General features: G+C 45.9%; 2 protein-coding genes across 12 annotated transcripts in view; one reads left to right on the plus strand and one right to left on the minus strand.

Annotated features, from left to right (window-relative positions):
- Positions 1-15,508, plus strand: part of CIT (citron rho-interacting serine/threonine kinase) — a 77,921-nt gene extending 62,413 nt beyond the window's left edge. For 4 of the 10 annotated variants that reach the window (XM_014963393.1, XM_014963342.1, XM_014963356.1 and 1 more), the window contains 14 exons: positions 392-483; positions 610-714; positions 1,591-1,760; positions 2,783-2,863; positions 3,075-3,210; positions 4,397-4,536; positions 5,388-5,480; positions 7,675-7,783; positions 7,915-8,043; positions 8,915-8,995; positions 9,996-10,074; positions 10,190-10,372; positions 11,247-11,550; positions 12,455-15,508. In XM_014963393.1, coding sequence (XP_014818879.1) covers positions 392-483; positions 610-714; positions 1,591-1,760; positions 2,783-2,863; positions 3,075-3,210; positions 4,397-4,536; positions 5,388-5,480; positions 7,675-7,783; positions 7,915-8,043; positions 8,915-8,995; positions 9,996-10,074; positions 10,190-10,372; positions 11,247-11,550; positions 12,455-12,478 — 1,726 coding nt within the window. In that variant the 3' untranslated portion in view covers positions 12,479-15,508. Of the gene's footprint in view, positions 1-391; positions 484-609; positions 715-1,590; positions 1,761-2,782; positions 2,864-3,074; positions 3,211-4,396; positions 4,537-5,387; positions 5,481-7,674; positions 7,784-7,914; positions 8,044-8,914; positions 8,996-9,995; positions 10,075-10,189; positions 10,373-11,216; positions 11,551-12,454 lie in introns of all 10 variants that reach the window. The other 6 variants (XM_014963327.1, XM_014963372.1, XM_014963380.1 and 3 more) reach the window with 2 other exon arrangements.
- Positions 15,509-18,842: 3,334 nt separating this feature from the next.
- PRKAB1 (protein kinase, AMP-activated, beta 1 non-catalytic subunit) lies at positions 18,843-26,410 on the minus strand. 2 transcript variants are annotated; one of them, XM_014965425.1, is made up of 8 exons: positions 26,378-26,410; positions 25,179-25,353; positions 24,149-24,315; positions 23,440-23,533; positions 22,451-22,565; positions 21,067-21,200; positions 20,495-20,563; positions 18,843-20,416 (listed from the first exon to the last, which is right to left on the minus strand). In XM_014965425.1, the coding sequence occupies exons 2-8, from the start codon at positions 25,341-25,343 to the stop codon at positions 20,339-20,341; spliced, it is 822 nt and encodes a 273-aa protein (XP_014820911.1). In that variant the 5' UTR covers positions 25,344-25,353; positions 26,378-26,410; the 3' UTR covers positions 18,843-20,338. The 2 variants fall into 2 exon arrangements, with proteins under 2 accessions (XP_014820911.1, XP_014820920.1); XM_014965434.1 differs by lacking the exon at positions 26,378-26,410 and adding an exon at positions 26,346-26,367.
- Positions 26,411-26,835: the final 425 nt, after the last annotated feature.

Consider the following 26,835-nt stretch of genomic DNA (forward strand, 5'->3'; position numbering starts at 1 on the left):
GAACAGTTTTAAACTGGAGGAGGGGAGATTTAGATGAGATACTAGGGAGAAAGTCTTTACCCTGAAGGTGGTGAGAGCCTGGCCCACCCTGAAGGTAGTGAGAGCCTGGCCCAGGTTGCCCAGAGAAGCTGTGGCTGCCCCATCCCTGGTTCAAGGCCAGGTGGGACAGGCATTGAGAAACCTGGTGTGGTGGGAGGTGTCCCTGCCCAGGGCAGGGGGGTGGGACTGGATGGGCTTTAAGGTCCCTTCCAACTTGAACCATTCTATGATACGTGGCCATTACAATTACTTCTTAGCACTGAAATTTGTCGTTCTAAGAATTGTGTTCTTCTTTTAATCAGAATATTTTTTATTCAGAATCCAACATGGCTTTGTGCTTTTTTTTCTTCAGGAATAATAAACGTGGGCAACAGGGCTGGGACAGGAAGTACATTGTCCTAGAAGGAACGAAAGTGCTCATTTATGATGCAGAAGCAAGAGAAGGTAACCTGGCATTTCTAGGAAGAACATTTTTTTTTAATCCTTAGATCTTCACTTTGCTCTCACAATTCTTTTCTTGCTACTTACTTGTTTATTCTTTCTTCATCCATCCCCCCCTTCCCCCTGCAGCCGGACAGAGGCCTCTGGAGGAATTTGAGCTCTGCCTTCCCGACGGCGATGTCACTGTTCACGGAGCTGTAGGAGCTTCTGAACTTACCAATACAGCAAAGACAGGTGAGAATCTTACGTAGCTGAGGTCAGATGGATTTCATCTGCCTCGCCATCACTTGGCATTCTGTTTAGCTGAGCCAAATTTTCTGCCTTTAACTTTCCTTCTGTAACCCTGTGATTTGGAGGTTACCTCTAGTTGAGTGCGGTGAATAGGTCAGTCATCCAGGTTTAGTTACACGTGGGCGGTTGCTTCTGTCGTGGTAGTTGAACTGTGAATAATATAATCATCAAGCCAAATGGAAGTAAATTTTAAGAGTCTTGTAACATACTTTAAAGCACTCGGTTTATTGAGATTTCTTCTCTCAATGCTCTCTATCAAGTGTGAAGTGTCATAATTCATGCCACCATTGTGCTCTAACCAGAAAGTCATTAACTTAGAAGTGCTGTGGGCTGTGTACAGTCTCTTATGAAAAAATGTTATGTTTTGATTTGTATGTATTGCATAGAACTGATGAAAAGATGATGTATGTCTTGACTTTAACATTAAAGGCTACAGCTTGTTAAAAACAAAGGTTTCCATAACCAATTTTTACAGATTTTTCTTGAACAGTACAGGGAAAACCTTAGTCAAGTGGCTGGTTTTGTACTTTTTTTTTTCCACAATGGTGTTTTCTTTCTCTTTTGAATAAAAGGCAAGAAATTATATTTATTTAGTAGAGACAGCATTGTTTGTATGGCTTGCATACATCCAGCCAATACGTAGCTGTAAGGAGGTAGCCTGTGCAGGACCTGTAAAGGAGAAACCTATGTATAAATTGCCATGGTAACGCATCATAAGTACAACTTCTCTCCAATGAGGCTGAAAGGTGTTGATTTTAAGTCCATTGACAATATTCCAAAAACTAATCTAAGTCTTATTCTATCTATATAACATCTCAGATGTGCCATATATCCTAAAATTGGAGTCTCATCCACACACCACTTGCTGGCCTGGTAGAACACTCTACCTGTTAGCACCCAGCTTCCCTGACAAACAGCGCTGGGTCACAGCACTGGAATCAGTAGTGGCAGGTGGGAGAGTTTCCAGAGAAAAAGCTGAGGCTGATGCTGTGAGTATAAAAGTTTCATTTAATAATAAAATATTCTGGGAGGGAGCAGAGTTTTGAAAAATAGTTTTTCAGTATTTGACATACTGAGGTTTAACTTGAAGGTAAGTTATTACCTCTGCCTTCTGATGTACAGTGTGAGCACCGGGAAGCAAGTTCATCGTGAGACTGATGCTTTATGTTACAATATCCTTCCTTAGATTTGGGGAATATAGTAAAAGGACCCCAAAATTATATCTATGTAATTCCAGCAAACAGAAGAGAAAGAAAGAGCAGTTAGGACGTGGTTTAAAGCAAACAGAAAAGAAAGAAAGAGCAGTTAGGACGTGGTTTAAATCCAATCTCATAACGTACCACATGGAATGAGCAAACCTTAAAAGAAAGAAAGAAGCAAGGAAAAAGCTCCCTCCTCTCCCATTCTTATGGACTCGGGGTTTTTCAGTTTCTTGTGGGGAGGGCTGTGTGTGGTTTTTGATTTAAGTTTTATTCCTGATAAGATTAAGAGGTTAAATGGAGTTGTTTGGGTTTTGGATAGCCTTTTTCATCATTGTTGCACTGATAACTCTATTTTCTGATAAAGGGAGATTTGATTTTATGGCATGCATGTTCGATGTTAGCTTTGGAGCTAGGGAATATCTGACTCTTAGGAAATCATCTCTGTTCTCATGTTCACATTCCTGTTGTCTTCGAGGAAAATACAAGCTCCCACCAACATTTAGACTTTTTTTTTAATCCTCCCCCTAGGAAAATTTCACTGCTTCATTGCGGGAGATTGAGGGAAAGGGAAAGGATGGGGACAGCAATAGATTCTGACTGAGTTTGGGTTAATTCTGATTAGTTTGCCTGACTGTGTTTCAGTAATTCTTTAGTAGGAGGTATCCCTGCAATTTCTAGCTTTCTTAGTAAGAGAAATCTGTGCCAAACTTTTTGCCTGTCTGAAATGATGCCCTTGCATTGTTAAAATATGAATAGAGAAAGAGATAAAGATTAACTCAACAAAAAAAATATTGTTTTGTCATTTGCAGAAATTGCTCGGAAACTCCCTGCTGAAGCTGGAGGGTGAAGACCGTTTGGATATAAACTGCACAATGCCCTTCAGTGACCAGGTAATGACAGTGTTCCATTGGGCCTTTCTGAGTATCAGATATTTCATTCATGGAAACGGTACCTTAACAGCAGTATGTGTAATTATAGACTTGTTGGTTGCTTTGTTTTTCCTCTTCACTGGTAGACAGTGTCATCCAAGTTTGCTCTTGGAGCATTCCTTATTCTCCTCATGTAGTGCTATTGCTCTTTTTTCTCCTGTTGTCACCGTAGGTCGTACTGGTGGGTGCAGAAGAAGGTCTCTATGCCCTGAATGTCCTGAAGAATTCCTTAACGCACATCCCAGGAATGGGTGCTGTCTTCCAAATTCACCTCATCAAGGACCTGGAGAAGCTCCTCATGATAGCAGGTGGGGGCTACGCGTTAGCGTTTGTCCTGCAGGAAATACACGGTGGTTTTTTATCAGTGTGTTGTCAGGAATGAGTCGCTGTGGTTAACGCTGCATTGTCTGAGCTTTTCCTGTAAATGAATCTGTGAATGAAGGTTCAGTTCAACCTTCATGAGAAAGTGTTTTCTCAGTTTCCAAAGCTGAGGGAGGGAGGAAAGCAGAGGGTTTCCAGTTTAGAGGTTACTCGTCATTTTAAGCTCAATATAAAAAGTATTGAGCAGATTTTCTCCCCAACCACTACAGAACCTTTCTTTTTAACACCATTAACCATTTGAAGACCACGGTGTGATCACGGTGGCCTAGGGCAAACAACTCTTAACCTCTCTTGCTCTAAACACTAATCCATGGAACAAAATGGGGATGACTCTTATGGTTTGTTTAAGATTCTCTTATGAATCTAACACCAGCTTTAATCTCTCCATCTGTGGTTTTCCAGAGATAATCCTTCCTACACTGATGTAGGCATGTTGAACGTTAGGGCGTATCTTCATGCGAAAGCCCAAATTATCAAGTCTCTATATGACATTTGTAGGGAATGAAAAACAAATTGTCTTGTTCTGTTTGCTCTGTGTTTTTCCCCTTGTAAAGATTTAAGCTGTCCATGCTTTCTTCGTGGTGGTAGAGAAAAAAACAATTGAAAAAAGAAAATCTCACAAATTAGGAGAAGGCTGTGTTACCGTTGTTGCCAGACTTCTGAGAAGAATCGGGCTTGGTCTATGATGCAATTTATTAGGGCACTTCTTGGAAATCCATTGCTGGTTCTGTTGGCACAGAGGGGCAAAAGCACCTTGTACTTTTAGAAGTTCTGAAGAGTAAAAGAAAACTTCCTGGCTAATTTGGAATAGTGTCCTAATGAGGCCACTGTTGTTATGATCTGCTAGACCTTGGCAACACTAATGAGAGACATGACATAAACAGAGAATGGTTGTTTTAATGGTAGTTTTACTGCCTATTGTGTGGTTGGGTTTTTGTAAGTTTTCTGTTTCATTTTTAATAGGAATAATATGGAATAAATTCGACGTGGTACCTTGTGACTGTTACCACAGTAACAGCCTGTAATGATAAGCTGCTGCTTAGGTAACAGAACAGACTTTGGTAGAGAATAGGGAGTTCTCCCTTGATGAAATGTAACCATTTTTGTTTCCAGGAGAAGAAAGGGCCCTGTGTCTTGTTGATGTAAAGAAAGTGAAGCAATCCCTAGCCCAGTCACACCTCCCAGCCCAGCCCGACGTCTCACCAAATGTCTTTGAGGCTGTCAAAGGATGTCACCTCTTTGCTGCTGGCAAGGTGGGATACAGCTCCCTTGTGCCCCAGAGCACCCTTCAGACTGCACTGAGTTTAACAATAACAAAATCAGCATCTTTATTTCACTGGCAACAAATCCAAGGTCTATATTCTTGTTTTACACCTTTTTGTTCAAATAAGAAGAATACAGGGGCTGAAGAGAGGCTGAGCTGGAGACAGTATGAAGGATCTACTACTAATCTGAATAAATGCAGTCAGGATGACATGATGGTAAAGCCTGAACTGCAGCCTGGTGCAGGATAACTGCCTCCTCGCAGCTGACTTCAATTTTGAGATTTATAATTAGTGAATTCCATCCACTGTTTGTTCTTGAATGTCATGTAACAATTTCCAGGATTGCAAATTTACTTAGGTGTTTGCGTCACTTGATAGCTCTTGATATTTACATTAATTCCCAGTCTTAGTATGGGACATTTATCCACAGCAAAAATCTCATTAACAATTACTTCTGCAGACTTGGATACCAAACTGAACAGCATTCCTTTCCAAGTGATGGATGAGATAACACTATCAGGGGTTAAAATTTAGACCTAACCTTCTTATCCCTTCCAATGAAACATTTTTTTGTCAAACATCCTTCTAATTTTTTATTGAGTTCTTTCAAGTATAAAAGGAATCACAGAAGCAGTTCAAATTCACATTCTTTTTTTGAGAATGTGAAGAGGCTTTTCATTATTTCACTAATTCACAATAACGACCCTGTTTAAAATGTACTTGCTTATCTCTGCAAAGCTCTTTTTGTTGTAAGGGGTTCTCAGATCCGTTTCACACACTCAGCATTAGAATTTACTCCGTATTCCCATCCTGAACAGCACTTGTTGCCTCCCTTACAGGTTGAGAACAGTCTTTGTATCTGCGCAGCGATGCCCAATAAAGTGGTGGTTCTGCGATACAACGAGAGCCTGAGCAAGTTCTGTATCAGAAAGGTAAGTTTAGCGATTTCCTTAAATAGTTGAAGTAATTCAAATGTTGCACTAAGGCTTTGCTTTGGAGGAAACATCTCAAACAACCTTTTTGCATGTATAAGAATATTTTTTGTCAGCTAAAATCACAACAAATTGCAGGTGCACAGACTAAAATTGGAGCAGGCAGCAATTTCCTTTAATAAGAGGTGACATATTTAGAGAGATGCGGGACAGAACTGTGATTTTTTTGAGATACTGGACTCAGCTGTTATCATACCCTCACTTATTTACCAAAAAAAGGCTTTCTTCTTAATTACCCAGCAGCGTTCCCTCACCTGTTGTCTTTGGAAAAATCCGGAACAAATGACTTCTCTCTTCCTCACATTAAGGAAGGAACAGGTCTCTCAGTCTGTTCACTGTCCCTGTGAAAACCAAAGGGAATTGGTATCATTTGGTGTCATTCCATCACAGGATGGAATTCCATCACATCCCCCTGCAACACCAGCACCACGCGGGGCTGGTACGAGGGTCGCTTCTTTCTGCTGTGCACAGATACGAAAAGCAGAACAAGTCTTCTCCAGGCAGCCAGTTACAAGCAGATAATACTCTGAGCATCTAACCCACTGTTCCTCTTGAAGACAAGTCTAATGAACTGTCATGAATCAATTTTATCTGCTCTTACGCATCCAGGGAAAACCAACACATCAGGGATCTCTCCTCAGAACAGGGAGGTTAAACACTGCCCGCCTTAAAATGGGCTGGTACCCAGAAAATCATGTCCTCTCCAGTTGACAAGTTAAGAGGTGTTCAGGTCAAACTACATACCCCAGGGAGCTCCTGCAGGTTACTTTGAGGGCACTGGTTCAGTTTTCAGCTTGACTGAGGCTTTTATCCCCCGAGCGTTTCACTTGAGCTGCTGTAAGGGAGCAGAGTTGGCACAGTAATTCAGCTGCTGGCCTCCTCGGAAGCAGAGACGTGTTTGATGGAGAAGATCTTGGCTCAAACAACGCGGATGGCAGCAAACCTGGAACAACCTCCAGGCGTTGTAGCCTATGGGTTGTTCCTCACGCTGGAGCAGCAGCGGCAGGAAACACTGGAGATGCAGAGTCACTGTCCCCTGCTCGTGCTGCCACCCGCCTCCGGAGAGCCACCTGCCTTGACTAGGGCTTACCTGCAGTGCACGCAAAGGCGTGTTTCAGAAGGCAGGTTTTCCTCATCTTCACTAATCCAGACAACGGAACAGAGATCCTAAGGAGATGGCAGCAAGCCCAGAATGTGCTCTTCTGTTCTGCCAACTAAATTTCCAGATAAACTAGGAATTATGCAAGGAATCTTCTCCTCGGAAGATGCAGGGATGTGTGGGTTGTGTCAGGCGAACCTGCAGGGCTCTCCCAGCTCTTCAGTCCCAGTGCAGAGCTTGGTGGACATCGTGTCTGTAGGTGGTAGAAAGAAAGAAGGAAGATTGTGTAAGTTTGTCTTCCTTTTGCTTAAGGACCCATCAAGCAAATTTCTGAAGTGTTACCAGCAGAGAGGCTTTAGGGAGCTGATCCTTTCTGTGGCAGTCACAGTGGTGGACGTGCCAACTGACACAGGTTTTGCTCTGTTGGTTGTAGAGAGTTTGGGACTTGACTGTGGTCAATCCTGCGGCAGTTGCCTTAGAATCTTCTGCCTCTCTAGCAGCTGCCCTGATTCCTGGTGCCTTCCAGGTCAGGAAGTGATGGCTGTAGCACAGCTATTTGGGAGCTGGGACAGTTTTGGCTGACAGAATTCCTAGTGACAAGGCTGTCACTGAGCCCTAACTGCTTGGTCCTGGTCTTAGATCATCTCCAGACATGTGCAGGTCATTGACTTGGCTGCCACCTACTGTAAGGAGGGAGCCTCTCCCTGCTGCTCCAGGAAACTGAGCTACAGAGCAAAAAAGTATCTTCTAGAATACTGTGTTCTTCCAAAAGGAAGAGGTTCTTACCAGGGTCAGCACCTGGAGTTGAGTTGATGGGCAGGTCTTTATTCAAGCAAGTATCACTTCCAACAAGACTAAGTTTTTTCTTCTAGCTGGAGTGCTTTTCCATGTGCTTTTTGAGAGACTGTTAGTCAGTTTGAGGTTTCCATCTCTCCCTTTTATAACAATAAATGTGCAATATATAATCTTCCAGAATAAGCAAAATGTAAAGTGTTAGAGGGAACTAATATCGATCTGTACTTCCCTCCTTTCCAGGAGATTGAGACGTCTGAGCCTTGCAGCTGCATCCATTTGACCACGTACAGCATCATCATCGGAACCAACAAGTTCTATGAAATCGAGATGAAGCAGTACACGCTGGAGGGTAGGAGACATTCCTGAGGAACACACCGAGTGGCTCCACAGATTCTTTTGGTGGGGCTTTTCTAAAGCAGTTTGGGAAAAAAAAAGAAAAGTTGATGCTGATCAAGCTGTTTTTCTCCATTCTCTTTGCAGAGTTTCTGGATAAAAATGACCACACTTTGGCCTCTGCTTTGTTTGCTGCTTCCACCAACAGTTTTCCAGTCAGTATCATCCAAGTGAACCCCACAGGGCAGAGGGAGGAGTATCTGCTGTGTTTCCACGGTGAGTGGGTGCTGTGGTCGGGCAGTTGATGCTCTACAACTGCTCTCTTGGGTGAACTGTCAGAAGGCACCCAAGCAGTGGTGTAGAGCAAAGCTCAACAGAGCTGGCTTCCTACTACCTGGCGGTGAAGCTTTAATGAAGACTGTGAATCCAAAAGCCCTGGACGAGCTGTGGCAGGTGGTTTACAGTGAGGTTTACAGGTGGTTTACAGGGCTTTGGCACCAAAATAGCACTTACTGCTGCAGACTGCTGAGGTGCTTTGGGCAGTGTTCGTTTCTGGCTTAAAAGTTCTCCGTGCCTGGGGATCAGTTACTACAAATTGGCTTCTGTGCCTGAAGGGGAGGGATTGTAGTCAAAGTTAAATTCAAAGAGGTGTTTGATTATCTTGATAAAATGTTAAGGGGTTTTCAAACTTTGGCATTCTCGTCTGGTTTCTGTACAGACAGGTGAGACCTTTTAATCTTCTTGTGATGAAATAAAAGAGGGTGTTTATTTTTTCACATAGCTGCTTTTGTTGGCCCTCTGGGATAGTGCCATGGAAACGCACAGGAAGTCTTCAAAAGCCCATTAGCAGTAATTTGGGGTGAGTTAGGGTAGGAGTCTCTTAGTCTTCCTAACTGTAGATTAAATAATAACCTTACCTTAATTGGTGTAGAGAGACCTGAAATTGCAGTACCTTTCAGTACTGAAAGTTCTCCTACGTCAAGCCAATTCAATGCCAATTACAGTAATTCAAGCCACTCTGGGGTGTGCAGGATTGTAAGCACCCTGTCCCTCCTAAAATGCCGGGGACAATTGCCTTTGTCCCTTCAGAAATAAATGAATAAAATTCAGGTGTGTGCTCATGATGTGACATTACTTTTCTTGGCAGAGTTTGGTGTCTTTGTGGATTCCTATGGAAGACGCAGTAGGACAGATGACCTGAAGTGGAACCGCTTGCCCTTGGCTTTCGGTAGGTGTTGAGGGACGTTCACTTGGATTATGGAAGTTACTGAAACAGGGAAACATCCTTGTGAGACGGGTCTTCCTCACTCAGCACTTCCCTTTCCTCTTCCCTCGCCCAATTCACCCAGAAACTATGGAGATTTTCCCATGACTTAAGATCATTTTAAATCCAAACAGCAAACCTTCTGAAGTGTGAACACTGAGGAAAACTAACCCAAAGTTCTATTTCCCTAATGTTCCCAGCCTGGTGGTGATTGAACTGGCCAATGGAATTTCTTATGAGGCCTGGAAGTTTCTGAAATAGTCAGGAATATAGAATGTCAGATTCCTATGGAAGACGCAGTAGGACAGATGACCTGAAGTGGAACCGCTTGCCCTTGGCTTTCGGTAGGTGTTGAGGGACGTTCACTTGGATTATGGAAGTTACTGAAACAGGGAAACATCCTTGTGAGACGGGTCTTCCTCACTCAGCACTTCCCTTTCCTCTTCCCTCGCCCAATTCACCCAGAAACTATGGAGATTTTCCCATGACTTAAGATCATTTTAAATCCAAACAGCAAACCTTCTGAAGTGTGAACACTGAGGAAAACTAACCCAAAGTTCTATTTCCCTAATGTTCCCAGCCTGGTGGTGATTGAACTGGCCAGTGGAGTTTCTAATGAAGCCTGGAAATTTCTGAAATAGTCAGGAATATAGAATGTCAGTGTGGTTCCCTCAGGCCTTTTCCACTCCCAAATGGGAGTCTGCCCAGTTAATATTCAGCCAGTAATGCCTTTTTCGTGATACTTTGGTTAGGAAAATTCTTGAGATAAAGATATTTTCAAAGCAACGGTTCTTTAAGCCTGTATCTCCCTATTTAGTAATACAGTCTATGTCTTATTACAGAAAATACATTCCCTTACTTTTCCCAGGGGGCTGTGAGGCTCTGTTGTGCTCACTGATGCTTTTTAGAAGTTTCTAATAGAGAATTTTATTTTGTTTTTCCTCCCTCTGTGATGCTCCTTCAGCCTACAGGGAGCCCTATCTGTTCGTGACCCACTTCAATTCCCTTGAAGTGATCGAGATCCAGGCACGAGCTTCTCTAGGGTGAGCTGGTCTCTCTTCAGTACTTTGAACAGCGTGTGCTGTGAGAGTGTGTGTGTTTCCCCAGGAAAGGTACGCTCTTGGCACTGAAAACACTCTTTCCTGCAATTTTCCCCAGAACTCCCGCGCGAGCCCACTTGGAGATACCAAATCCCCGGTACCTGGGACCTGCAATTTCATCTGGAGCTATCTACCTGGCCTCCTCCTATCAAGACAAATTAAGGGTGATTTGCTGTAAGGGCAATCTAGTGAAGGAGACCAACAACGAGCAGCACCACAGAGGGTCTTCTGCTACGCGCAGGTCAGTGAACTCTGTGTATTCTGGTCCTTGTACACCTGGTAAGAAAACTGGGCTCCAGATGGCTTTTTCCCCCAAAATGTTGGATACCCTTGTACTATTCTTAGAGACAGAGGCTGGTGTGAGCCAGTTACTGTAGAGTCACTGACGTTTTAAAACCTAGAAGGCAAAAAAACCATCAACTTTGTAGGAATACGTGGGTATTCTCTGCCACAAATGCTTCCTGATCTTCAGTTGGTGGCCTTTTATGTTGCGATACAGCTGTGATGTCAAAGCTTGGTGACCTTAGATGCTACTGATGTGACAGTAAACACCAACTGGCTGTAACAATCTCTAAAGAAAGAGCCCCTTCCTCTTAAATACTGAGTGAGCCTTGGGGAGACAGCGCTGGGAAGCTGGGACCTGCTCTTGTTCTGCTCAGCAGAACTGATCCTTCAGGCAGGTGAATAAATACCAGGGGTGAGAGTGCCACTGGGCATCAGAAACTGAGAAATTGAGGCTTGTAGCTCATCCTGACCTGGCCTCAACATCCTGGAGTTACTAAAAATTTTGTGTGTGAAAAGGCATATATTGAATTTTAGTGTACTTTTATCTGGAAAATATAATGCTTAAGTGTATGAAAATGTGTCTTTTTGTGGCTGGATACATAGATGTGACAGGTTAGCAATTCCTTAAGGCACTTGGCCAGTGTTGCTAGTGCAATGGATACTCTGCTATCAAAATGTCTCTGCGCTTTTCATCTCAGCCCAGGGAGCTCTGATGCTTTTTCACCCGAACACAGCTGGGTGTTTGGGAAAAGTTACATTTTTGCTTAAAGAAAATGTAACGTGAGGTTTTTGTCGCTCAGCTGTTCGCGTCCATTATTTTTGAATGACAGCAGCCCTAACAAGAGAGGCCCCCCCACATACAACGAGCACATAACCAAGCGGGTAGCGTCAAGCCCGGGGCCACCGGAAGGTCCGAGCCACCCTCGAGAGCCAAGCACACCCCATCGGTACCGCGAGGGCAGGACAGAGCTGCGGAGGGACAAGTCACCCGGGCGACCGCTGGAGAGGGAGAAATCTCCAGGCCGGCTTCTGAGCACCCGCAGAGAAAGGTCCCCTGGAAGACTGTTTGATGAGAGCAGCCGAGGGCGAATTCCTGTGAGTGGTGCCAGAACTCCTCTTGCTCAAGTCAATAAGGTAAGTCGGGAGCCTGGAGAACTTTTCAGTTCTTGGGAAAACGCATGGAAGGGCTGACGGTGCTGTCAAGTGCAAGAGAAATCAAATCTTAACCCCCTCAACTTGGATTAAGTGAGAGGACCCACAATGTAACTCGGTGTAATGAGGGAACACCTTCCCGTGTGCTCGCTCTGTAACTGCAACAGCAGCTTGACTGTGCAACAGGCTAAAGGCCTCCAGATCTGAAAGCAAAGGTGCATTTACCAACAGAAATCAAGTTCCTGAGGACTTGAAGGGGGACAATGTCTGGAAAAAGGAATGTGGGAGCCTGCTGCGCTCAGCGTGATGCTGATAGTCATAGAACCATAGAATGGTTTGGGTTGGAAGGGACCTTAAAGATCATTGAGTTCCAACCCCCTGCCCTGGGCAGGGACCCCTCCCACCACACCAGGTTGCTCCAAGCCCCCTCCAACCTGGCCTTGAACCCCTCCAGGGATGGGGCAGCCACAGCTTCTCTGGGCACCCTGGGCCAGGCTCTCACCACCTTCACAGCAAAGAAGTTCTTCCCCACATCTCATCTCAATCTCCCCTCTCTCAGTTTAAAACCCTTCCCCCTCCTCCTTCCCTGCCCCTCCCCGATCAAGAGTCCATCCCCATTCTCTCCTGGAGCCCCTTTAGGCACTGGGGTCCTGCCCCCCAGGAGCAGGAGGTGGCACTGGCTCAGGGGCAGCAGTTGGGTGACGTTGCTGCTGCTGGGACCTGATTCTCTCCTGGAGCCCCTTTGGGCACTGGGGTCCTGCCCCCGAGGAGCAGGAGGTGGCCCTGGCTCAGGGGCAGTGGTTGGGTGACGTTGCTGCTGCTGGGACCTGTGTGTGTAAGAGAAAAATACTTGCAACTTGTAACTGTCGTGTTATTTCCCTGCCAGGTCTGGGACCAGTCTTCAGTGTAAGTCTCAGCTCGATAAAGTTACTCATCTTGACCTGCAGGAAAATAAAAGGAAATATACTGAGTATATGCACTCCATACATCTGCTGCCCAGTTACCAAACAGCATTCCTGGGCCAAAGCTCGCTCTGCATCGGGAGACGTGACGCTTTTGAAGATTGTTCGCATCTCAGTTAATTTCTCTGCACTTTCCTGCACTCCTGTTTTTGCACTTTGTACTACTGTTACTCTTTCAAGCAGTTCATGAACTTTTTGTATTCACTTTAGTCTCCCTAGTAGTTCATCAAGGAAATTAAAGGGGACTAGAGTCCCACCCCAGGTCTTTAATGTGGTTAGCACCCCTTACCAGATAATTGACCGTAGTTCTGAGACGTGCTGGGAATTCCTGGTGGCCTGGAAACAGAAGGGCCAAGGTGAGTGAGTCTTTCGGTAGAAGCTGTGATTGGATATTCTGTACAGAACACAAGAAAAAAAATTACTTCCGATTAGTCTGTTCACCTGCCACTTCTGAAAGTTATTTTGTTCTCACTGAAATTGCTCTAGAGCAGCTCTGATGGGGAGGGAAGAACCCTTGCTTTAAACGATCCCACCTGCCCGGCCCCGAGACAAAGTGCATTACCTATAAGCTACTGGGGTGTAAGACTTTATCCAGGTCTTCTGCATGACAGTTCACTGCATGCTGCTGCACCATCACTGGCTGCTCTCTCCTTTTAGGTTGCTTTGCTGAGTAGTGTATTGTACCTCACTTGTAAATTAACTGAAACCTTTAGATTACGCTGCAAAATAACCGTTAATTACTCTGGAAATTTGGCAACGAAGAGTTAACAAGCCTTATTCTATGACAAGAATTACAGTCACGCTTGTGTTCTCCTCTCAGCACCGACCAGGTCCCTTTAGCAATGACAGTCCCCCCAGGGCTGGCTCCTCCCGTGACCTGTAACTTGTCGTACAATAAGACCCCAATGTCACGGCACAAGAGGATACTCACCACGAGCAGCTGTGGCGGTTACGGAACCTTCGCCTCCGCTTCGCGTGTCCAACCTCGAGCCATTTCTTGCTTTCTATTCTCTTTTGCTGTGAACATGACGCAGAGAGCAAATGATTTTCAAAGCAGGTTTCGACCATTCGATCTGCAATAGCAACATTCTAAGTGAACAACCATGTTCTTTACAACTGGAAAGAGCAAAAAACTGCATCCAATCTTCCCTTGGCCACACTCTTAAACTTCTGCTAGTCCCTCGCAAGCCTGTGCTAACCTGTTCTAGAAACCCATCAAAATTCAAATGCCTTGTCAGTGTCCTTTGGCGAGTTTCATGAATATTGTATTCCGTTCTCTTGTCTGTTGGGATGTTTTCGATCAGCTGATTTGGCAGGAAACTTGCTGAAAGTTTTTGTCTCCTGGTCTGAATATTTTTGAAAGGTCACTGAGATCAGTCTTTAAATCTTTGCATCTCATGGAAGATCTTCAAGACCTCAGAAATGGGCTTGTTGAGTCCTGAAAGTGTATCTCTTGTGTCTTGTTTGTGAAATGCTTCCTGCTATAGAAATAGCTCAAAGGACTGTACATATTTACAAGAAACTTTATATTCGTAACAAAAGGGAATTGAATTGGTTTCTACTTTTTTATTGTAAACTGTGCGTTTTTCAACACTAGCTTTTTGTTTTACTGGTGGTTGTGGACAGCCATCTTCAGACACTGGAGGGGCCTCAGCTTAGTCCTCCCGCTCCCATGAAGAAATATTGTAACATTAAATTGCAACTGAAGCTTGTTAGCATAAATGAGGTTTTAGGTCTCTAAAAGTACAGGATTTTTTCTTCATTACCTTTTTATTATTGACAAGGGAGGGAACCAGAGGGACAGTTCAAAGCTCCACCTGGAAAGTATTGAACTTTGTTGTTGAACAATAACCAAATAAAACAAATAACTATCTTGACTGGCATGGTGAAATGAACACTTCCTTCTCTATAGAGCATCCCGGAGCCATCCTGCCATTGCACCCAGCTGTGTAATCTATAGGCATCAAAGCTTACCAAAGAGCTCACCTGGACAATATTTAGCATTTGAATAGTTGTAATTCCCTCACCAAGTAGCGTTAAGTGGCTTCACAAAACCCAAGCATGTTCATATGAACTAAAACAGGTGGATTTGTCCAAATATTTTACTATAGCAGCAGGCAGCTGCCAACACCTCCAGCTAAACTCTGGCCTCACAGAGGTACCCAGTGCTCTGGGTAGAGGTGAGACCCGTGTGAGGAGCTGGGAAAACAATCTCGCCCTGGTAGATGACCCCCGCATCGTCAGCTGGAAAAAACCAACACCACCACCATCTAATTAAGGATAGTGTGATCTAATGACAGGTTTGGGATTTCTCCCAGCAGTATACTGGTAGCAAAGCGGACGGAGATAGTCACTCATCCCACTGCTGTAATATGCTGGTGCTTTAAGGCTAAATAGCTGCAACTTTTAAAAAAAATAATTCACAAATCGAGTCAGATTGAGTACAACCTGCAGAGTTACTGTACATCTTAACTTACACCTGCTGGGAAAACTTGCTAGATCAGACTTAAATGTAAATACATCTATTTTTAACTGAACCAGTTTTTACAGGGTCTGAAGTATTCTTTCACAGGAAGAGGTTTTTAATATTCACACTGCTGCCTACAGTAACTTAATTTGTCCTCCTACTGTTCAGTGTTTTTGGTTTTGTGCACATACCCGCCCCCTTACCCCCAATAAAGGCCTTGTTGGAGGGTGTGGGGGCGGGTTACTAATAGCTCCTCTTTACATTTTGGTCTACATGACATTCTTCATGAAAATGCTCTACATAAAACCCAAGCTGCTTGATTTATCTATTGTGCCTACTATCTGATGTATCTGATGAAATGCTAACTTGTTAAATGTTCCTTTATTTCTATTTTACTGTGCACAAAGAATACTTATTTAAAGCTCATTGTTGCAGTCCTATGATGCATGATCAGAATTGTAACAAAACTAAAATAATCCAGAAACTGGTGGAGTAAAAAAAAAATAATTTATCGAGCCTTTTGATTACCAAGAACCCTCACAAATTCCCTGTCAGCTTGACCACCCCACGCTGGGCTGAAATTTTGGTGGGGGGGAGGGCACTGGGGAGGGCAGGGAGCTCTGGTTATTCCTGCCGTAGCCACAGGATGGACCGGCTCACTCAGAGAGTCCCCAAAAATGACTGTAACAAAAGTCTCTGCATCTATCTTTAAAAAAAAAAAAGAATAATAAAAAAAGTGCTCTCCTAGCAACAGCCCAGAATAAACATAACAGCACAGACTGGGAGCTGTGGGTGGGGAATGTAAGTGAGCTAATAAACCCAACTCTTGATCCAGCTTTTTTGCCTTTGGAGGGCTTTGATTCATCCCATGACAAGGAGGGAAGGCGGCGTGATTAATCCCATTCATTCACCTGCCCAGCACAAAACAACCTGGCCAAAAAGAAAAATAAATCACAAAAAAACCCCCACAATTTTCTCCACACCCCAAACAACACACACCACAAAACTCACCCCCACAGCAACACCGAGCCACTGATGGTCCTGTTGAAGAAAAAGGGGTCTGGGGGGCTGTGGTTTAACCTTGGGGAGGCAGTGCCGGGTGACAAGGTGCCCTCAACTCCCCTTTGGGGGAGTTGAGGGCACCTTGTCACCCGGCGCTGCCTCCAGATGGGAGACCCTCAGGTGCTTGCTCACCCCAAAAACCAGCAGAAGGTGGTGGGATCCCCTCTCGTGCCAGGCACAGGGAGCTTGTTGCCCTTCACCCTTGGGTTCTGAGGCAAACAAAGGGGTTTAGGGGTTGCAAAAGGTGGTGGCACACGCTCACCTTCCTTTCTCTTCCCCCTTTGTCAGAGTTTCTGCTTCTTTAGCCTTTGACTTGTGAAAAAAATCTGTTTTGCAACCAAAAAGGAAAAAAAAAAATAAGCTACCTCTAAGCCCTTCTCTTCTTCCTGCCAAAAAAATAATTCTAGGTCATTAGAATAAGAAACTTGTGGTATCGTTTCTCTCCTGGCACTAAAAGCATTTGAGGGGTCTCACTGCATGATGTCTGTCTGCCAAGTACACACTCTTTGACCACAGCTGACCAGTGCCACCACTTGCCTCTCCTCTGCCACCACTTGTCCTGCCCAACAGACCCCGGGCTGCACAAACACCTTCACCTCCTGTGCTGTCATGTGTCACCTGTGTTGGGTTCCTACAGAGAGACCCTGGAGACCCTACAGCTGCTGCCATGGCCCACGGTGTCCGGCCAAGCCTGCCCAGCCCATGGTGCTCACGCCTGACCTGGGACAAAGCCCCGAGCAGGGCTGGGTTCTGGGGATCTACCCCCAACGCCTCACTCAGGCCACTGACAGCTCAGGGACCAGAGCAGGACCTGGTACATGGCTCTAGAGACCCACCCCAACATCACAACAGACCCCCCCCACATCACGACAGACCTCACCCCGCTGCTCCTCTGCAGCAGCTCCCTGTGCTATGAGACATCAGCCACCAGCACATCGTTGTTGACGCCGCTACGGAAGGAATCACAGAATCACAGAATTTTAGTGGTCCAGTGCATGGCTCTAGAGACACCCCAACATCACAACAGACCCCCCCCACATCACGACAGACCTCACCCCGCTGCTCCTCTGCAGCAGCTCCCTGTGCTATGAGACATCAGCCACCAGCACATCGTTGTTGACGCCGCTACGGAAGGAATCACAGAATCACAGAATTTTAGTGGTTGGAAGGGACCTCTGACATCATCGAGTCCAACCACAAAAAAACAAAAAAAACAAAAAAACAAAACCCAAAAAACCACACCACACCAAACGCCCACCAAAACCACCGCACCCACCAGCTAAACCCCACACTCAACACCTCGCCATAAACCAATAACCTTGGGCACTAGAGCATGCCCTGAAGAGCCATGTCTCTACGTTTCTTAAATACCTCCAGGGATGGTGACTCCACCACCTCCCTGGGCAGGCTGTTCCAGGGCCTGACCACCCGCTCAGTAAAGTAATTCTTTCTAATATCTAATCTAAATCTCCCCTGCCCCAACTCCAGACCATTTCCTCTGGTCTTGTCGTTCGTCCTTTGGGAGAAGAGGCCAACACCTGCCTCTCTACACCCTCCTTTCAGGTAGTTGTAGAGGGCAATGAGGTCTCCCCTCAGCCTCCTCTTCTCCAAACTAAACATGCCAGGGCCATTGCTTAACGACAGCATCACCAGGCAGGGAACAGACAAAGCCTGGCTGTGGTCACACACTCCTCTACCTCCATACACCTCTGCACTGACACCGCTGGGTGTTCTGATTGTATTTCAACAACAGGCAGCCTCCTACATCAGTCCACTGAACTATTCCAACCCGCTCTTCTGTCTCTGCAACTGGTGTTTCATTAATTGCTTACCTCCGTACACCTCTGCCCTGACACCGCTGGGTGTTCTGACTCTATTTCAACAAAAGGCAACCTCCTACATCAGTTCACTGAACTGTTCCAACCCGCTCTCCTGTCTCTGCAACTGGTGTTTCATTAATTGGCCATTGCTTAACGACAGCATCACCAGGCAGGGAACAGACAAAGCCTGGCTGTGGTCACACACTCCTCTACCTCCATACACCTCTGCACTGACACCGCTGGGTGTTCTGATTGTATTTCAACAACAGGCAGCCTCCTACATCAGTCCACTGAACTATTCCAACCCGCTCTTCTGTCTCTGCAACTGGTGTTTCATTAATTGCCCTGACACAACCAGCTCAGGCTAAAGCAGCCTCTGCTCACCCCCCACCCCCCATCCCACCCCCTGGCACAGCACCCACTGCTCTGTGGGTACTCACCCTGATCAAACACACATCCCCCAGCCCTGGCCCTGGCCCCCTCACGGGGCAGCACTCTCTGGGGGTATCACACAGAGGGCACAGGCTGTCACACATCCACCTGTGACACCACAAACCACGTCCAAGCCGCAACCACACGCTGTCAAGGAGAAACCTCTCAAACAAAGCTCTGCTTGAAGAGGGGCTGGAACAAAGAGGCTGTGGGAGGCTTCAGGCCAACACCAGGCTTTTCAGCCCTAAGGAACAGACCCTGGAGCTCATAAGCAATTGGGACTCTCCTTCTTCCTGCAAACTTTGTATCACAAACACACACTGCCCATCCCTCGTCCACATCACAAACACAACCATCTTCTTCACTCATTAACTGCAAGTAAACAGTGTTTCAAGGTGATCTATGAATGAAAAGCTTGCACAATCCACCGAGCCATAAAACTGCAACCAGGCAATCCCAGGTTATAAACAAATTACAGGGAAGCTGAGGGTACTGGAGACGGGAAGGATAATAACAAAGCGAGTCACCCACTTTTGTTGAAAATGTTTTATTTGTTTCTAAAGAGGCTGAAAACAAAAGCAATTCCGTGTTTCAGAATACCAAATACTATCCATAGCACAGAATGAAGAAAGAGTTTTCAGAGAAAACCATTGCACTAGACCCAGACCTACTGAGCTACTCGGGATATTGCAGGAAGGCCCGGGAAGGGGTCCGGGGAGGGGACACCACCCTGGCTGCTCCAGCGCTCGTCCCCACTCGCCGCGGGGCTGGCTGGCGTTGGCACAGTCACTGGCACGCTCGGGCACCAAAAGCCAACCAGCAGGGAGCCCCCAGCAGGGCACCCCCGAGCTGGTTCCCCCCGGGCAGGCCCGAGGCGCGCTGGCAGGCAGTTTTGCATTAACGTTGCGTTTGTTTTGGGATAAAACAGACTGCGAGTCCCAAGTGCAGGCAGCCTGGAGGGACTGTAATCACTGAGCAAATAGAAACAGAGTAAAAAGTTGCAGAGATCCCCCACAGCCCTGGCTGAAGAGCCAGCAGGGACTGGACACCCCGGAGCAGGGGCCCAGCTCCAGCCCCGGGCACAGAAGACGGGTGCTGCCGTACCCAGCACCCTGCAGCCACTGGCACCCAGGGACAGGTTTGGCCACTGCCACACGGGCGACTCACAGTCACCCTCGGGCTGTTACTGAAGAACTAATCCCCAAACCGAACACATCTATTTCCTTACAGTGACCTAGCCCGGTTTATGGAAGTCCTTATCAGTGACAGCAAGAGAAATTGGTTTCAAAAAGCAGATTACTGCAAGACACGTTTATGATTTACAGAAAAACCCAGCCATTAAAAACAATTGTCTTTACCAGAAATTCCACAGGGGAAAAGTTGTATATCAATTCTCATGAAGAGAAAAAACTACAGAGCTATTCACAGTAGAAACAGTGCACCCCGGTCTACCATAAAATAAAACTGACCTTGTAGGTGATTGCGTTGCTGATTGTAGCCTAGAAAGGCTGCTACAAAGTGATCATCAATATTCACACTTATTTCAGCCGTGCAAGTTTGGAACTTGCTGCTGAAGTAACTGCGTGTTTGATGAGTTACGAAAGCAGTAACGGGCTTGCTTTTGCTGAGGGTTGAGCTCAAATAAGATTCCACAAGAATCCTGAACTTTCTAGACTTTGGGCTGCCTTGTTTATTCCTTCCAGTCTGCCTCACTGCTGAAGGGCTTCAATCTGCTGCTGCCCTCGCGTTTTTCAGCCTAATTAAACTGGTGGTTTATTAACTGAGCTGACAATGGGCACCAACACCTTTGCCATCTGTCTAGTTGCCGCAAAGCTGTGATCTCCGAGAACTTCCAAGGTGGGACTGGGAAAATAAGGCAAATATAGGGGAACTTGGAAGTCTCGGAAACAATATGAAATCAGAGTTCGTTTGCTACAGCACAGAGCAGGAATACATTTGGTTAAGAGAAGAATATTTTTCTGAGACTGCACAGGCCCAGAACACTTGGTCACAAACTACTATGATGTTCATATTGGCTTGTACAGCAAAGTAGTCACGTATTTCTTCTTGTAACGATGCGTAGCACTAAGCACCATCACTCCATCCTACAGGAGACGGAAAACAAGTGAGAACCATGGTTATCTGAAAGCTGCAAGTGTGAAGAACATGCCCTGGCCTCTCACCTTGATAGAAAGCGCGTAGAGGTGGTTCAACATGACGTGGTTGGGTTCAGGGAGGAGAGCAGGATCGCACTGGAAAAAAGAGAAAGTGAGACAGCGTGAAAATAGCAGAACTCACAGTTTACTCGTCACAGCTGATGGGTGACAAACACCGTCTGGAACTAGCCATACCCTCAAACACACCACACAGCTTCTGGTGCTCAGTCCATCAACAAAGGTGGCCAAAGTTTCAGAAGAACCCAAGATGCCTCCAGGGTGAAACCCGCTGCACCCTCACTGCCATCGTGAAACACACCTGCATTGTTTCTTATGTGCTTCTGACATTTTAATAGTCATGCAGTGGGAAGATGAGGGTTTTGGGGAGTAAAATAGCAATCCAGTTTTCTTTTCAATTTCTAAGAGAAATAAGTTTACTTCAGATGAATCCATCTGGACATATGTAATACGGAATTTACCAACATGGCAACTATTCTAAGGTTTTTCCTAAGCCGTCCCCTGTCTGTACTCTGATTTTTTTTTCCCATCTGTTCACACCCTCAAGGCCCTTATTCAGCAAAACAAAGTCATGTACTCACAGAAATGCCTGTGTCCTTATTCAGGATGACCTGCAGCAGGTGGGGGGGAAGAATAGGAGGTGATTTAAAGCGCTCCTCTGCCTTACACACGTAGGGCTCCTGGTGATACGGTCCTGGGGGTGAACTTGACAACTCTGCCAGAGAGATATTAAATATTTATTCTTAAATAGTCTGTAAGAATACCTGCTCTTTATAAGTCTTTACTGGTACTCCAAGTCAATTTTCGCATCCAGGAACGTGCAGCCAAAATAAATCAATGACATGTAAGTACAAGAACTGCAGCAGCTGATGCAGCACCAGAGGATCAGGCACTGCCCAAGAAGTGACTTGAGATGCCCAAAGTCTGTCTGAGTTCAGACCGGCTGTGAGGGGGTGGGAGGCAGAGTTTGGGGAGCCCCACTGCACCCCAGAACTTCACTGTCATCTCTGCCCAGCACTTCTCCAGCTAACACTTAATAGTAAACATTGCTCCACAGTGTTACCTCCAAGGGAAGCACTAAAAACACGCACAAGTGAAAGGCAGGTAATATTGCTGTGCAGGGACAGCGTAACAGGAAGAGCTCTTCAGAGCCTAAAGCAATATAAGGGAAGGTTGTTAACAGCATACGGCAGGGAAGCATCTTCTAGAATCTCCTCCTGTCCAAGTCTCACAAATAACACCCCTTCCCCAAAAAGACTTTCTCCAGGGGGAAGCAGCATATAGCAAACCCCGACCAAACACACCTTCTGCCTCAGATTCGAAGGACAGGTCTTCTGCAGGAGGATTTAAGGCACTATTTCAATCATGGCCTCCATCCCTACAAAGGTCTATAAAGAGCAGGTGGCAAGGCTGACCTCAGAGATGACTCAAGCTAAATCTCACCTTGTGTTACACTAGAATATGAAACTTAAGGCAAAAATATAATTTTTATATTATTCGAAGATACAGCTCATTTATACTAAACTGAGAGCACATGATGTATTCCTGAGCCTGTATCAGCGCTACTAAGATGCACCCAATTTCTGCCTCTTCATGTGCAACTTCTGAGCTCCTCGTTCCCCTCCCTAGCACAGGACGGTACCAGGAGCAGCACAGCCTGTCAGCACTGGATTGATGTTGCAGAGACTCATCCATCCACCAGAACCAGCCCTTTCACACCGCACAAGCAAACAAACAGCTGTAAAGCACCCATGATCCCTCCTGATCAGATCTACAGTTTCCCGTGTTGCTCTGACAGAAGGCTTCCTCCTTTGTGCATTTACAATTCCCACACACGTCCACAGGGCCTGACAAAAGTGGAGATTAATCTATACTGGAGCTTTTTTTCATTTTCCAGATGAAATGGAAGATGGAATTTTTAACAGCTCTAAAAAGTGTGATATAAAATTACCACTAAGCTCATACCCGACATGTCTGAACATTTCTGGGAGTCCACCATCAAAGCATCGAATACTTCAAAGTCAGTTTTCTTCACCTGTATGACGTTGTTGACGGTACCCAGCTGGCTGGTTACTACTGGCTGGGAGGAAACAAGATACAAAAGTCAGAATAAAAAAGCTTGCAGGGCTATTAGATTCTCAACACTCCACAACCAGCATTAACAAGAACGAGATATATTACTTTTAAAATATTCTAGTACCAGATATGGAAAGAGATATTGCTCTGTTAGTGATAGGTACAGGATTTAGAACTGGGGGGGATGTAGGTTCACAGCACTTGGTAAATTCTTGGGCTATAGATAAGGCTAGGATCAGGTCTGGGCTAAACACGAGGAGCTAAGTTTTATTTGTAGCTTCTCCAGGGCTTTCAGAGCCGGGCTAAGACCTGCCTGGCCCGATGTAGGACAGAGCATGGTTGGTATTGCTGGTTTACCACTAAAGCTAAGACTAGAATCCAGGGCAGGCGTTCAAATAGCTAAATTTACTGCAAGATAAACTCTGCGAGGTTCTGCAGGACTGGAACCAGGAGCTGTGAATGATTAGTTCCAACTCAGGTAGGGACCGCTGGGCAAGCTCGGGTTAAAGCTCATTTTACCACAGAGGAGGAAGAAAAGGCCTGATAGATTTTGGCACCATTACTGGCCTATGAAAAGATCGAAAGCAGCAATTGCAACACTCTGGCACAGAGAGATTTGGGCTGTCAGCAATGCTACAGTGCTTTAATAGACAGTCTGGCACTAGGCAAGAAAAGCTCACCATTTCTTATAAACCAATACCCAAGAGACCTTGTCTCCCAAAATCTCCTGTCCTTTGTCTGGTGGCATCACCTAAGCCAGCCAGGGTGAGAAATCTCTCTCACCAGCTTAAACAGTTTCTGTTGTTAACCAATAAGTACCAGTTTCTCATCTTCAGATGCCTCAAAGAATAAATACAGCGAATCGAAGAAAGCGTTACCTCTGAAGGGTCGTGCGTCCACTGCCCATCCACAAAGAACTTGTACTGGTGCTCTCCTTCTGGCAGGTCCAGGATTGCCACAAAGTTATTGTGACTGGAATTTAAGGCAAACAATCAGTTCCAAAATACTCTGAAAAGTACATCAATCCATAAACTTTTGAGAAAACATTGGTTTAAATAAAATACTCACTCAGGTACAGAATAAAGCAGAACTTCAGAGCTCTCTGGCAGGAGAAAGCACTTGGTACCTTAACACAGATTTACTCTCTCGTTCATTAGTTTATCAGCAGGTACCCCAGGCTCAGAGTTTCCTAAGCAGAATTTCAACCCCCTGAGCTGGGCAAAAGCCAATGATATGGCAAGAAAGCACATGGACCATCAGAGACCCTGTGCTTAAAACTAACTTCACCTTACACGCCCCAACTCTACCCCAGGTAGCAGACTCTGCACAAGGACTGTTTCAGGTCATTCACACACGGTGCCTCGTGAACAAATCACTCCTTCAAAATTGACACACAGCTCAACTTTCCTCCTGTGCCACGCCAGAATCAAAAAGTCAGATTCTCATCAACAGCTTGAGAAGAGAAGCAGGGAAGTGGTAAATCCAAGCACAACACCGATCTATCAACTGACCACCTTTCTCACTGCACTAAGCATCACTAGCCCAGGGAATATCACTGACACAGCAGCAGCAGCTACAATTTATTACCTCCTTGTCAGGGGAATTTTACTCCAGTTGTTGAAGGACCCAGATAAATAAACTTCTTTCCCTCCTCCAGTCCAGCGAAAGACTGTCGGTCGAGCTTGAGTGGGAGTTTTATCATTCACTTCCAGATCTTGTTGCCAAGCCAGGAATTCTTCTTTCTCCAATGGAGCCTAAAAGCACAATGTCTTAATCAAAAGGAATTCTTCACTAGCAGGCTTAGACAACCTATATTTTATTGAAGGTATTTTTGCACCCAGGTACAAGTCTACAAGTAGTTTTCATCAGATAGAGATTAGAAACTGTGCATTTCTAGGTGCTGTTCACAAGTTTACCTGCACAAATTCTGCAAAGATGTTAAAGCCGTCCAAACCTGCAGAGAGACTGGAAGGCAAAATAATCCCCCTCCCTCCAGCTAAATTAGTTTAAAATGAAATAACTTAAGGTCACAAAAATTTTCAAAATACACAGATATAAGAAGAGGGAGAAATATCATTAAGAAGAAATACACTTAAGAAGCATTTAGATTATACATTTATCTCAGGCACAAAATTTGTTGTTGGCAGAAAGATTAAGAGTAGTCTATAGGAAACAGCTCTATTCCAACAGTCAAAATCTAAGCGTCTTTTTCTGTTAGATATTCTTATGAAACACGATACACAGCAAGACGTGCCTAACAATCCATCTAATAATGAGCAAAAAACCCAGTTAAGAGATCTTTCAATATGGTAAATAAGCCAGGTAAAATGTCACTGGTACCTGCAAGAGCATTAAGGATCCGAAGGAAGCTGAGGCACTGTAGCTAGAACTGGGGGAGAGCTTTGGGCTACTTATATTTTAGATTTTCTACAATTAATTTTTGCTGGAAACCATGACATTACACTCACGTCTGTTTGAACATCAATGCAGTATCCCTCCTTAGCAAGGGAGATAGTCAGTTTTGTGTGTAAACTCAGTGACAGTATTGCTCCAGCCCCACAACTGGAAAGCATTCCCAGGCTGGTAATGTTAGAAGGCAAGACCAAACCAGCAATACCTTCATTTCGTCTGGATGGAACAAGTCTGCATCTTCAGGACTGTCCATTAAGATTTTTGGTCTATCACCCTCTTTCGTACTGATGGCTCCTCCTGAGCTGTCACCTCGGGATGCTTTATGCCCATGACGCTCCAGGCCAGCTCGCTCGCTGCTTGTGTTCCCCATTTTTAAGGGCCTAGAAGAGCAGGAAAGCCAGATTAACACATGTACTTTTGAAGCCAGAACACCAGTTGGGAGGAAAGCAGGCTCATCAGGAGACCTGGGCTCTGTTTGAGTTGAAGAGCATAAGAAACTTTATCAACCCAAAACGCTAGCATTTAAAAATTGTATTACACTTGGAACAAAGATACTAAATGACAATTTTTAGCTACTCTTAAAAATGTGCTACAGTTCAATATCCTAACATCTTGGTGAGACTCAGCCACTCTAGGGGTTGACCATGCAGGTATCTGCCACTGCAACACACTGATTTTCTGTCTCCCCAAGCCAAGTGCTTGTTCTTCTGTCTTCCAAATACCCACACATATCATGTTTGACCACATCAGTAGAACGTTCTGTCAGAATGCTTCAAAACCAGCCTACTAGAAACACGACTTCACTAGAAAATAAAGTTGTGCTCTACAGCACAAACAGCACAGTCCCACCGATGCTCCACTGGAGGCTGTTCGCTGGGAGAGGCAGGGGCCTGCTGTGCAAGAAACACAACGTTTCTTCCCGCTCCACAGCCGGTGTGGCCACATCTGCAGGGAGATGGGATGCACAGGCTACTGCTTTAGAGGTGAAGAGCTGCCTCTCAGAGGTGGCCAGGGGTGGTGTGAGGTGGGACTCCAGGCAGAGGGCCCTGCAGAGCACACACCAGCACCTGTGCGGGATATTGCCCTGTTTCCCCTCAGCTCAAATTACAGGCATTGCCCAATTTTTAACTGTGGAGATCCCAGCTCAGTCACAACCCGCGACCGGTCTTGGCGTACGTAGCTTAAATAAATAAAAACCTAAACAAATAAATACCGTAACCGGCACAATAAAAAACAAGCGTGCACGCAAACGCTAGCAGGCTATGTGAAATCGCACAGCTTTGTGTACTCCCTGTCTTCTCTAAACGCTTGACTCTGCCGGGGGGGGGGTTGGCTCCCCGGAGGGGCTGCACCCCTCGCTCCGTCCCCGTACCCCCCGCACCGTCCCCGGTTACGGGAACCCACCTCCGAGCCCGCCGCCGCCGCCGCTTCCGCTTCCGCCCGGCCCCCGCCCGGGGAGAACCGGAGCCCGGCCCGTGCGTTCCGGCCGCCCCGGGGCTGTCCCACCCCGGCTGAAGGCGGCTGATGGAGCGGTGCCGTAGGTGCGAAGCCTGTGGAAGGGGGTCCCTCCCCATCACCCCCGCCCCCGGGAGGTTCGGGCTCAGCTCCGGGAACCGGGCCGTGCGCGTCCCCTTCTCCCCGAGCCGGCAGCAGGAGGACGGACACCCACCGCTGGGGGGTCGAAGGTGTCTGTGAGACCACCCAGCACACGCACTGCTCGCTCTCCAGTGAGAAAGCCCAGATGGAAATTTAAGCCCCTAACTGATAAATGTGTCCCAAATTAAGTTACCCTCGTGTATTTCTCTAACAGATTTCTCTAAGCACTACCAATTACACCGTCACTCTCCACCCTCTGCTCTTCA

The sequence above is a fragment of the Calidris pugnax genome, unplaced genomic scaffold, assembly GCF_001431845.1.
Source record: "Calidris pugnax isolate Ruff unplaced genomic scaffold, ASM143184v1 scaffold32, whole genome shotgun sequence".
Lineage (NCBI taxonomy): Eukaryota > Metazoa > Chordata > Aves > Charadriiformes > Scolopacidae > Calidris > Calidris pugnax.

Coding starts and splice junctions, on each gene's coding strand:
- PRKAB1 (XM_014965425.1), bottom strand. CDS start 25,343: ATGGGGAACACAAGCAGCGAGCGAGCTGGCCTGGAGCGTCATGGGCAT. Junction 23,534..24,148: donor AAAATTCCCCTGACAAGGAG/GTAATAAATTGT, acceptor CTTAAATTCCAG/TCACAATAACTTTGTGGCAA. Junction 20,564..21,066: donor ATAAGGACACAGGCATTTCT/GTGAGTACATGA, acceptor TCTTTTTTCCAG/TGCGATCCTGCTCTCCTCCC.